A 12,427-nucleotide genomic window follows, 5' to 3' on the forward strand; every position below is an offset into this window, starting at 1 on the left:
ATGACGGATGCGCTTGCGAAGCCGATCCGGGTGTGCGTGCTGGCCTGCTCCTACGAGGGCTCTGACAGCGAACTGAGGGCTTACGAAGGCGATCTGATACAGACGCCGCAGAACTACTTCTGCTCCGAGGATGCGCAGTGTACATTTCATCTCGAGCTGATCAAGAAGGCAACCGCGTACCGCCAAATACGGCAGCTCGTCATGTCCGGCAAGTTCGACGTCTTCTACAACCAGTGCGATGGCGCTAAGGATGAGGACCGCGCCGGCGTTGAGGTGGTGGAGGCACTAGAGGAGTTTAAGGTACCGTACACCGGGGCCATCTCCAAGTACTATGAGATGTCGAAGCCGGATATGAAGCTGGTGGCGTACTATTACAACATCGCAACCGCCAACTACATCGTGCTGGCGCCGGGCGATGACATAGAGAGTCTGTGTGGTGATCTTCAGTTTCCTTGCATCATCAAGCACATCTCTGGCTACAGCAGTGTTGGGATGGACAAGAGCTGCAAGGTGTATGACATGGCGCACCTGGTGGACCGGGCGGCACGCTTCATGGCGGAATACCAGTTTGCGCTGGTCGAGGAGTTTGTCAACGGCGATGAGGCGACGATTCTCGCCTGCAGTGACTCTACCCAGCCGGAAGGGGTGCGGGTGTTCCCGCCCGTGCAGGTCGCCTTTCCCGAGGGCGAAGACTTCAAGCACTTTCAGCTCAAGTGGGCCTCGTACGAGGGGATGAAGTGGACCCAGGTGCCCCAGGAGGATCCGGCGATGCAGAACATGATCGACATCGCCCGCTCTGCCTTCAAGCGCATGATGGGCGGCGTCGGTTACGGCCGCATCGACGTCCGCATTGACCGCCAGAAGAACCACAAAGTTGTCTTTCTGGAGATCAACCCCAACTGCGGCATCATGTACCCGTACGGCCAGGAGGGGTCGGCCGATTGGATCTTGCGGCTCAACAGGGGCTTTCAGCAGCGCGAGTTTGCCATGCTGCAGATCCGTGAGGCGATTACCCGCTGCCAGCGGGAACGGCTCTTGTACGTCCGTCGCTTTGACCCGGTGCGCGGCTACCACCTGCGCGCGGCGGAGGACATCAGCGTTGGCACGATCATCTTCCAAGACGAGTGCCGTCCCGTGCGGCTGTGCACAAAGCCGTACGCGCTACAGCACTTTTCAAAGGCGGACTACGTAGACTTCCAGCACAACGCCTGGCCGGTCGGGCGCGACGGGCACTACTACGCGCTGTGGGACCACGACCCAGCTCAGTGGCGTGCCTTCAACCACTCCTGCGAGCCCAACATGTCCTTTGCGCCGATGCGGTCGCTGGACGTCGTGGCGCTGCGCAACATTCCAAAAGGCGAGGAGCTGACAATGGACTACCGACAGTTCATGGACTCCACCATGCCTGGGTTCCAGTGCAACTGCGGCACCGAAAAGTGCGAAGGGTTCGTGTCGCCGGGCTCCCTCGTTGACTCGCCAACAGCGAAGATTGCGAGCCAGCCAACGGTGGCACTGCGCCACAATATAGCCGTGAGGCTGAACCCCATCTAGATGGGGTTGTGGCCTTCGCACACTCCTTTCCTTTTTCCTACCCGCGCACACGTGTGCGCAGTTGTGTAGGGGCTTGTGCTGCTTTGTGTGTCCATATCCGCGTATATTCTGTTGTTCCCGAGTTTAGTTTTCCTTGGGTGAGTGCGCGTGCATTCCTCTCACGTTCGCGGAGTACCTCTTCTCGCCCTCCACAGGTGCTCTCCACGTGGTGCACCGTACGCCACCACTCAATGGGGGTGCACGTCTCCTTGCCCTCTTGCGCCGGTTTGCATGTCCGCCTTTGCAAAGTGAGTGCGCACCGCGAAGTTGCGCGCACAGCCCTCTCCCACTTCTCTCCCTCTCTCCTTGTCTGCGTCTGTGTGTGTGTGTGTGTGTGTGTGTGTGTACGTGGGCAACTGCTTTCGCGCTTTCAAAGAGGACGGGTGACTCGCACTGGCAGGGTGGAGTGCAGACGGTGTGCTGCCTGCGAGTGCGCTGGCGTTGTGGCGTCCCCCTCCCTCACCCCCGCCTGTGCTTTCTGCGAGGGCGTCCGGCGTGGCGTTGTGCCCGGTATGCTAGGCGAGGTTGGCGGATGGGTCGAGGCTCAGAGCGCGCCTCGTCTCACTGGTGGCGCGTGCGCCTGCCCCGTCGGGTGTCTAGCGCTGCCCCCTGTGCGATGCCTCAGGGGAGGGCGTGCCAGGGGCTGTCTGTGCGCAGGCGTCGCCGAGCACAGCGTGCATGGTGCATTGCATCGAAGCACGGCATGCAGAGGGGAGGGGCGCACGCGTGATAGACACAAGAGACGCGAGGGGATGCACATGAGCCAGCTCCCAAGAGTGCGTGCGTGCGACATGTGCGGGAAGCCCGACGAGGGCGCCCCGAACGGCGTGGGTCGGGTCCTGCAGACTCCGACGTGGAGGGTCGCCGCAGAGTATTGTTTGACTGCCGTGGCTGGCAGCTACGGGGGGGGGGCGGGGAAGCACGGCACACAGGCAGCGTGTGCAGGGCCTCAGAGGGCCGTCACCTGCAGCTGGCGAACTTCCTTCTCGGGCCCACCCGGCACGCGGCTGGGCCACCGCCTGCTTGGCCGCACGATAGACGCCGCTGCTTCCGCCGCGGAGCAGGGCGCTGGACGCGGCCGGCTTGGATCCAAGGCATGCAGTCCCCCCGCGGTCCGTGTGGCGCCGATCGCGCGGCAGGTATGCGAGGAGGGGGCGAGGAAGGACGGGCGGAGCCTGTTAGACGCGTGACCCAATTCGACGGCCGGCCGGCTCGTCCGTGACGACCCGGATGTGGCCGCGGTGCGACAGCGGTGAGGCGAGCTGTGGTTGTGCGCGCGTACACTTGTGGACTTGTTGTTGGGAACGAGACGCTGCAAACGAGCATGGCATTTTCAGGGCTGTTGTTGTCTCTGGTGGGATGCCCGTATGTGGCCTATCTATGCGGCGTGGATGCCGTGTAGGTGAGGGCACTGACAACGTTGTTTTCGCTGTGCGCCGGCATCGATGTGGGGAGATCGAGGGTGGATGTTTTTCATAGAAGGCACTAGCGATCGATAAAGCGATAACGAGGAGAATTCTTGCTGTGTGACAGCTGCATAGACCGGCTCGGGCATCCAGTAAAGCTGTGTGTGCGTTGAGGGCGGTGGGGTTAGGCGATACAGTGCCGATCCTCTGCTGTTTAGCGTCTTCCGTCAGTGCGTGTTTGTAAGTGTGGAGGCGCTCACACATGTGTGTGCGTGTGGGTGCGGTTGCCTTGTTCGTCTCGTGCACAGCCGCATAGCCGTATCGAGAACAAGCGTACCTGTCGTGCTGTTGCCCGCTGTCGCGATGCCTCCCTCTGTCGATTCTTGGCTTGGATCTCGCTGCCACCGCCTTCTCTGTCCGATCCGTGCAAATAAAATGAACAGAGAGCATGCCATGTGAAGTGGTCGTTGTATACACCGGTCGGTCGAAAAGGATTGCGATACGGCTTGCGGGCGGGGGAGGGGCAGTTGCCAGAGCGAGAGGGAGGACTTGTGCCTCGGGAGAGAGCGGGAAGCGACATGATTTGCACGTGCCTCTCTTCATAGATGTTTTCTTTGTTTGTTTTTTTCTGCTGAGTGAATGGTCATCGCTTCTGTGCTTGCGCCTTGCGTGTGTCACGGCGTACTCAGTCCACAGCCACCTAATCAATGGATGGCGAGTATCCTGGAAGAGGAAGCGATGGAGCAGGCAGGCACCCTGACGTCTACGGAAGCATCGACACCTGCCACCTTTATAAGGATGAGGGGAAGGTGAGCGGAGGCGTGTCTTCCTTCACCCAAGCTCACGCAGATATAGATGGATGGACACGTCAGGAAGTAGAAAGTGGAGGGAGAGCGAGGAGAGCCGGCGATGGTGCGCTGACCTAAACGCGACGTCCCCTTCGCAGAGGCGCAGCGCCAAAGACTTTGCTGGCAGAGCCCTTGGCGCTCACTTCATCGAGATAAAACGGGTAGCGGTAGATGCACCGCTGCTGCTAAGCAGCCTTCTTCGCATGCCGGGAGCAAATCCCTTCTTCACCCCCTGCCCTCTATCCCCGTCTGCAGCGCACGCAAACCATCTTACGGCCTTCATCACCGCCACCCTCTGTCTCTCCCTCCGCCTCTCATACGAATGCGGTGCGTTCACACGTGCCTGCAACACCCACCCACGCACACACCCACCCACGCACACACACGCACACACCCACACACACACACACACCCACGCACACACGCACACACCAGGGCGGGGTCTTTTCTCAACGCGGCCTTTTGTCTCTCGTTTTTAACGATTTCCTCGCGTTTTCACCTCTCCGCCCTTTCCGCCGCCAACGCGTCGGGTGTGGGAGCGCCTCGGCTGCCGCGCACCTTCGCTCACAGAAGAAATCGCCGAAGAAAGGGTTGCCTGCATCAGCACTGTGCACGTATGGCGACCCCTGTCACGGATCCGCCGAAGATCATCGGCCGCGAGCTTCACCTCGATCGCCTCATCGGCAGCGGTGGCTTCGGCGAAGTGTATTTGGCTGTTCGCACTAAGCTGGCAACGAATCCAAAGCACAACTTCACGTTCCCAGCGGAGTGCGTCGTCAAGGTGATGCGACGTGGACTCTGCACCGAGGAAGATGTTGCCGCTATGAATCGCGAGGTGGCGACGCTGAGCTCAATGGACCATCCGTACATTGTCGCCTACATCGGCGCTTGGGTGGAGGCGGCACGCGGCAAGTTCTTCGGCTGCTATTGTCTGGCCATGAAGTACTGCGAAGGTGGAGACTTGCACGGGTTCATTGCGCAGTGTATCAAGGCTCACCGCCTGCCCCCCGTTGACGTTGCGGTGCGCATCATGGCGCAAGTCTTTTCAGCTCTCAACTACAGCCACTCACGCCGACTTATCCACCGCGACATCAAGCCGGGTAATGTGTTTCTGACGCTTCAGAAGAGCGGGATGCCGGACAAGGCAATGGTGGGCGACTATGGTCTTGTGCGCTCACTCGAGGCGACGCGGCAGCTGGTCAAGACGCGCGTGGGGACGCCGACGTACATTTCACCCGAGATTGCCGCTGGCGAGGCGTACAGCACCAAGACGGACATCTTTTCTGCAGGCACCATGTTCTACGAGCTGCTGTCGCTGCATCGTCCGTTCTGGAAGCGGATGATGACAGACCAGCAGCTGTTTCGCGAGGTCCTGCACCGCGATCCGATGCCGCAGTTTCGTGCGTACACCAGCTCCGTCTACGGCACTGCACTGGCCGACGTGATTGAGGCGTGTCTTACGAAGCACGAGGCAAGCAGGGCGACTGCCTACGACGCTCTTGTCCGCCTGACCTCGCCGATTACCGCGTACGTGCTCAAGTACGCCATTCCGGTGTACCCGGAAAAGGACGCGTTGGCGACGTCTTCTCCGCCGCGCCCGCCTGCCGCGTCTTCCGCGCCCGACGGTCACGCATCCGCAGCGGATGCGGACGGGGACGCTGCCACGGCGCGTCAACGGCTAGAGCGTCTGTTCCTTGTCCGCAAAGGTACCGGAGTGGGTGCCAGACTCACGCGTCTGCTGTCGCACAATGCCGAGCTTCTCTTCCAAGTACGCGTCCTGGTCGCCTGCCGCAGTGACAATACTGACCATCTCGAGAACGGCTTGGCAGAGCTGCTCTGGGCGTTTCCCGACGCAGAGGTGCCCTTTCAGGAGGTAATCGATTTGGTCATGAGTGGCTACGGCCAACTCGCGGAGTAAAGGGCGGCGGAGGCACCCCGGCTTTGTCTGGTGGGGCCCCCTCACACTTTTCCGAGAAGAGGTGCCTATGCGTGTGAGGGGGCACCATCTTCGCAGATCGCACGGAGGTGTGCTGGCGTCCGACCATCACCTCCTCTGCAGCTGTCTGTGGGGACCGCGCGCTCTCTCTTCTTTCATTGTCAGCTCACTGTCGCCTGCCCTCCGTTTGCCTCTCGTCTCTCTCTCTCTCTCTATCGTTCGAGTTGTACTCTCACCTGTCTGCCCTTAATCTTGCCTCCTCCCCCTCCCTCCCTCTCTCCTTTTCCCTTCTCCCCTCCCCCCTCCCCCCTCCTCTGTACCCTTCGCCTCTCCTTCCCCGCTCTCCTCCTCGCTTCTTGCCTGCTGCTTGTTGTGTGACTCCAGTCGCCATGTCTCCGTTGCCACCGTGTGCTGGCGCGTTGCATATAAGGCTTGTCTGTGCCTGCGTGCGCGCAGTGGTACGCACGCGCCCGCGCGGGGCATCGATGCGTCAATGGGTGAGGGAAGATACACACATCGGAGGGCAGCGCACTTCCGTTTCTTCTCTCTCTCGTGCGGTATTCTTCTTCTTCGGTTTTCATTCTCCGCTGCTGACTCGCCTCCCTACGCTGTCCACTCGTTCTCTCTTTTTGTAGCCCAAGTTGGCTGAGCAGCACGCACCAATCTACATATACATCTATATATCTATCTATCTATCTATCTATCTATCTATCTATATATTTTGAGCCATGCCCTTTACGGCGGTGCACCGCGCTTTCGTTCTCTCACCCCTTCTATGCCCACCCCGTAATGTCCACCGTCTCTCTGTCTCCTTTCTTGTTGGCGCTGCCTCGCCATCGTTATTCGTTTCTCCTGTTCGCTTATTTGCTTCTCTCTCTGCTCCCTACTCGTGTATCCTCTATCTGCGTCCCCCTGCATCCCTTGGCGGCCGCCCTCCTCCCCCCTCCTCCCGCCTGTTGCCCATTCTTCAGAATGAAAGCTAACCCTCCCCCAAAACGAGGGCACAGGCATGGCAGAAGAGGCCGAACCCAGTCAAGACGAAGCGGTGGCAATGACGGTGGTAGCGGTGGAGGCGGTGGCGGCACAACGGGTCTCGTGACAGAAACCAAACAGCCAATAGGGAGCTGCTTCCCATTCAACACCTGCGGTGTCGGTATTACTGGCAGGGGTGCGACTGCCCGCCGTCAAGGGGGACGCTGCGGTGTCCCCACAGCGGCGTGCACGGAGGATAATCGGAAACGACGCGTCGGTATCAACTGCACATTATGAGTAGCATGCAAGAGCTGTACTACTACTCCTCTTTGCCTCTCTACTTCTCTCTCTCGCGTCATGTGCGCCACTCTTGCCCTTTCTGCTTCCTGTTGATGGGGTGCCCGTCTTCTCGACTCCGCCCCCAGTCAGACCACACAGTCAAGCACACGCGCAGGCTTTCCCTCTCTTGCTGCTGTACTAGTCATCATGTCTTCTATTGCTGCAAAGCAGGTGCATCGTCAGCAGCTGCTGCAGCCACGCCTGGTGCTCCCGGCAGGTCGTACCGTCTCTCTTGAAGAGGGGCGGCGTCTCGCCAAATTCGTGCACGACGAAGAGGATCGGGTGCAATCGGAAGCGACGCGCCTGCTGGAGGTGAAAGAGGCAAGCCCTGTCGTGCTAGAGGAGAGCGTCTCGAGGCGCATTTTGCTGCTTCGGCAGAAGAAGAACAGCAAGGCGAATGTGAAGGCGGCAGTCGCGTACGCAAATCGACTGCATCGCAAGTCTGCCGTCCAGGTGGAGGATGTGACCAAGATGCGCGAGGCAGCCTCGCGAGTGCTGCGACCTTCCTCCAGCATTGGCAGTGCCAGCCTGAAGCAGCGGCGCCAACGCGCAGAGCAGACAAAGAAGCAGCGGCAGCCCAAACAGGGAAAGAAGAGGCATTGATGCCGTCATGTGTCTTTTCTTCCGTGTGATGTGTGCTGTCTTTCCACTTTTGGGTGCTGACATTGCTGTGCGTTGCGACGTGAAGTGTAATTAGCGGCGGTCCGGCGATGAGGGGCTGTGCTTCACCAAAGTCGAGGGTGTGCATGTGTCTGTCAGCGAAATGCCCGGCCACGTGCGGTCACGCGCATCTGCGCCGTGTGCATCGGGCGTGCAAAGGGCGACTCAAACGAAACTGATACGCAGGTACAGCGCGGCCACCCTCTCTCTCTCTCTCTCTGTCGACGCCGCTTGTTCTGCCATCTGCAGGCACGCCACCGCCACCTCTGTTCCAGTTCACCTTCACAGCGTATTGCTCCTGCTTGCGTGCTTGCACTGGTGTCAGTCTGATCTTTCCGTTGCCGTCAGGTGCACACCTGCGGATGAGTGCGGTGTCTCTCTCCTGTTTTTCTCTCGTCGTGTAAAGTCACCTCGGTAAACGGTATGTGCTCGTTATCGCTGCCACTCCTCGTGGAGATGATGATGATGATGTGTGTGTGTGTGTGTGTAAAGCGAACCGAAACGCCGGACCGGGCATGGACGCGTTGTGCTAATGAGGGAGGGCGTACACATAAAACGATCGCGCATCGAGAAGGCAGGCGAGAAAGGCGCTGCTCCGGCCGTGCCGTAGGGGAATCGTCGCGGGTTCACACGGCCTCAACAGGGCATCGCGTTCTCACCATGATCTCGGTAGGAGCTGCAGGTAAATTGGACAGATCTCGTGAGGCTGGAAAGAGGGGAGAGGGAGGGCCGGGGGGTGGGGGCGGTGCGTCAGCAGCGCCGCTGTTGACATCGACTGGAAGCCGAACTTGCTCTCGTTCTCCCTTCTCCTTGCTTCATCAGGCGGCGTTGTTTTTGTCCGCGTTCGCCTTGGATGCTCAGCGCGGATGACTCGCCTTTACGCATCTGTGCTGCCTTCCGGTCGCCGACGTCCTCACCTTGCCGGGCCTTGCTCTTCTCGTTTTGCCCACGCCCCGCATGCTCTCGTGCGCCCTCTTCCTCACCTCTTACCATTTCTCGCGCTCTCTCGACCCTCGGCGACGTCTCCCACGTCTTTCCATTTTCCATCTCCCAACCGACATATATGCACACCAACGTGTCCTGTGGTCCCCCCATCTTGAGCTGCTCACGCATTCATCAGCTATCATTATCTGCATCATAGACCAGTTCATTTTCAAATCTTCCTGTTGTTTCTCGCGCGCTCTCAGCTCTCATTTCTGCTGCATATCTGTTCGCGCATATCGACAGCTGTAGCAGGTTTTTCAAACAGCGGAGCCCCTTAGTTTACGCTTCTCTAAGCGTCATCGCCTTCGTCTCTCGGTCTCTCTGTTTTTCTGTTCACTTATTGAGACGTGGTGGTTGCCTCGGCGCCGAGTTCGTCCTGCCGCCGCCGCCGCGTTTGCCGTCTTCCGTGCATCAGCATCCCTTCCATTTTTCCCTCTCATTTTGTTTCACCGCGTGTCCGTTGCTCTCGCTGTGTCTCGTTTCATTGTTCGTCTTCGACTGTTCGCCTATATACCCCTGCTGCTGCTTTCCGTGTTCCCGCCTCAGCCCAGTTCTTCCGTGTGTGTGTGTGTGTGTGTGTGTGTGCGTGCTTGTGCTAACAGTTACCCCTTTCGCCATCTCCGTTCTCACCTGCTCGCCGGCCACCGTCGTCGCTATTTGTTCTCCCTCTTTCCTCTCCTGGAGAGCAGCTGCGGTTCCATTTCCAGCGAGTACTCGAGCCCGCACTTAGCACACCCACGGGCATACCCGCACCTACAACGCTGATTGATTGATCTGCAGCGTCAGCATCTCGAGTACCGCGACGAGGTCGACAAAGAAAACATGACGCCGTACAGCCAATGCCTGTCGGCGGCGCTCTTCCTGAGCACGCTGAACTTCACGAGTGTATCCATTCCAAGCTTTAACGAGAGCCTCTTGGGAGTCAATGCCTTCAATCTCACGTGCTTCGATGTTTACATGAGCGGCTTCGGCACCAGCTGGATGCCCACCACGTCGTACGCTGGCATCACTGACGGCGGCAACATCCGCTGCCGCACAAATTTGACGGCGTTCGCCTACTCGGGGGTTGTGTGGGCCGATGTGGTGGTGCACCCGGGTGTGGTGCGACTCGCGCGCACGATCGAGACACCCGGCTCGCCTCACATGTGCATCACAAACGCTTCCTCTATCACAGATTGCCACGTGAACGTTTCGGTGGTGGATCTCCACGCCGATCCTCCAAGCGGCCTGATTGATCTCATCCTGGCACAGGCGAAGTCGTACGTGAACAATCATGCCAGCGACTACGTGTGCAAGGTATTGGTGCCTCGGGGAGAGTCCAGTATCATGAATAACACATACCCCTATACCCCCGAACGGGAAGACAAAGGCCGCAAGATTACTCCCGTCAGTGAATCACCGCTGATACGTGCGCTGATGTCCATAGCAAATCGAGTGCGTGTCGGCAACATCCGGTTCTTTGTGGGATCTCAACCTCAGCGCATCAGTATTCTGATTTCCCACGCTGGTGGCACACATGCCGGATTCACTGGCGATCTGGTGCCTACTCGTCTGGGTGAGTCTGCGGTCGATTGGGCCCAAGGGCTGGTGGACGCATACGTCCAGGGTGTCGTGCCTCAACCATTGCCTGTGTATGGGTTGCCGGGAGAGATCAAGGACCTCGTGGTGGGGCTGAACACTTCACAGACTGTTTTTGCAACGTTCGATGTGGATGTGAGCGTCGCGGCTTCCAGTGCAAACTGGGTCACCATCTACCTCCAACCTGGCGTGACCATTGAAAATCTGAGAATCCAGGCGAACAGTGACGGACTCGGCAATCTATTGACACATGTAGCTGCCCCCGAGCTCGAGAAACTCATCAATGCAAAAATCGCCACCGCCATAGCTGCCTTGGCGGGGTCTGCGGGCAATGGTTCACACGACAATGGCACCGCTAACGGTACACTGACGTTCTCCTTTGGAGAAAACACCGTCGTACGAGACTCACCGCTCTGGCTTCCTTTGATCCTTATCAGCTGTGTTGGAGTGGTTGTTGGTGTGTTGCTTGTGGTTCGAAACGTGCGGCGGCACCGAGAGCAGCCTGTTGTGAGCAGCGTCACCGGCGCGCCATTGTCCACGTTTCGTATCGTGGCAGAGGACGTCTTCCTGATTGTCGGCGTTGTTGTCTGCCTACTGCTGTTTTCCGCAAGCAACACGATGACGGGTGCCACGGTCGTTCTTGGCGACGAACTGCGCACGTACGCCTTCTCCCTGTCAAATACCATCACAGACCTGTGGCAGGCGGGACTCTTTCCGCTGTCCGTGTGCGTGCTTGTCTTCAGTGGCATTTACCCCTACGTGAAGCTGCTCGGTATACTCTTCTTCACCGTGTGGGCTCACCGTCCTTCCAGCCGCGCTCTCAAGCTGATCGACTGTATTGGTAAGCTCTCCCTTATCGACACCTTCGCGCTCATGGTGATGGTGTCAGGACTCGAGATCCCCTCTATCGCGGATGTGCGGGTTCATCTGTCGTTCTACATATTCATGTATGCTACAATTGTGTCCATTGCGCTGGGCAACTACGCCACGCTGCTGTGGCGAGCAGGAACGACGCTGCGGGGTGACGATACTCCAGTGGAGGACGCTGACGCCAACTCCACCCTTGGTAGCGCTCCAGGGGAGGCCGTGACAGCCCCTCTGGCAGAGCAAGAGGCGTCAGCACCATCGATGAACGGCAACAGCTTGCCCGGAGACGGCGCTTCTGTGCAGCTTCAATCGGGAGAGCATCGCACTTCTTGCTGGAGGCGATTTACCGGGCCCGCCCTTTGCATTCCGTTGGTGTTTATGATCGCGTGCAGCATCCCTGCCTGGATTTTACCAACGTTTCGGTACACGATCGGAGGCTTCGCTCGGCTGCTGACGCCGCCAAGCAAATCACTTACCCTGTGGACCCTGAGCAGTCTGGGCGGCCGAGATGACGCGCTCGACATTTTGGCGGTCGCTCTCTTCACCATCCTCATCGCGCCGTGCCTCTATGTGGCGTTCTACCCCAGATGCACCTTCCTGGCCTCGTGGTGCGCCGCAGATGTGCTCTTGATCGCCTGCGTGGTTGGTCTCCTGCAGCTGCAGCAGTTTGTTCGGTTTGTGCTGGGGGACAGAAGGGATATCCTCTACACAGCGCACGCCTCTCTGCTGTGGCCCCTGTACCTTCTGGCGGCTGCTGCGATGCTGGTGTGGGTTTACATCGCCCGCGACATTCTCCACTATGTCTTTGTGCGCAAGGAGCTGATTGCGATGCCACCTAGTGCGTAGACGAGACCTTCTTCTCCGCCCCCGAGACGAAGAGACTGAGCGAGAGGAAGGGGGAGGAGCTAGACAGTGAGTGCCTCTCCAGAGAGATTTGCGCATGTGGACGAAGTGCTTCACTGTCTGTTCGTGTGCGAGAGTTTTCGAGGTGCTGCAAGCGTACAACACTGCCTCGCGATTCTTTCGCTTCCTTGCTGTTGTCGCTCAGGCATTTTTCTTTCATGCTTACTACGCGCGAACACACCCCTATGCTCGTCGGCGAGGGTGTGTCTCTGTGTCTCCACTGACTGAGGGACGTCGACAGCCCGATGAGTGGCTCTGCCCCGGCTTCTTTTTCTTCTCTCTCGTGCTTTTCGTGCCCCTCAGTGCGCGGTGGTGTCTCAGGGCCCAGTACCACCACTCTAGGT

The 12,427-nt window shown here is 58.9% G+C and overlaps 4 protein-coding genes across 4 annotated transcripts; all 4 read left to right on the top strand.

Moving 5' to 3' along the window:
* On the top strand, positions 1 to 1,551 carry LMJF_26_2560 (conserved hypothetical protein; the record flags this gene model as incomplete). The annotated part of the gene is made up of 1 exon (XM_001684211.1): positions 1 to 1,551. The coding sequence occupies one exon, from the start codon at positions 1 to 3 to the stop codon at positions 1,549 to 1,551; it is 1,551 nt and encodes a 516-aa protein (XP_001684263.1).
* A 2,909-nt stretch (positions 1,552 to 4,460) lies between these two features.
* Positions 4,461 to 5,762, top strand: LMJF_26_2570 (putative protein kinase; the record flags this gene model as incomplete). Its single annotated transcript, XM_001684212.1, has 1 exon — positions 4,461 to 5,762. One exon carries the CDS (start codon positions 4,461 to 4,463, stop codon positions 5,760 to 5,762), a length of 1,302 nt encoding a protein of 433 aa, XP_001684264.1.
* A 1,476-nt stretch (positions 5,763 to 7,238) lies between these two features.
* LMJF_26_2580 (conserved hypothetical protein) lies at positions 7,239 to 7,694 on the top strand (the record flags this gene model as incomplete). Its single annotated transcript, XM_001684213.1, has 1 exon — positions 7,239 to 7,694. One exon carries the CDS (start codon positions 7,239 to 7,241, stop codon positions 7,692 to 7,694), a length of 456 nt encoding a protein of 151 aa, XP_001684265.1.
* A 1,863-nt stretch (positions 7,695 to 9,557) lies between these two features.
* On the top strand, positions 9,558 to 12,026 carry LMJF_26_2590 (conserved hypothetical protein; the record flags this gene model as incomplete). The annotated part of the gene is made up of 1 exon (XM_001684214.1): positions 9,558 to 12,026. The coding sequence occupies one exon, from the start codon at positions 9,558 to 9,560 to the stop codon at positions 12,024 to 12,026; it is 2,469 nt and encodes an 822-aa protein (XP_001684266.1).
* Positions 12,027 to 12,427: the final 401 nt, after the last annotated feature.

Source organism: Leishmania major, chromosome 26, assembly GCF_000002725.2.
Source record: "Leishmania major strain Friedlin complete genome, chromosome 26".
Taxonomy (NCBI): domain Eukaryota; phylum Euglenozoa; class Kinetoplastea; order Trypanosomatida; family Trypanosomatidae; genus Leishmania; species Leishmania major.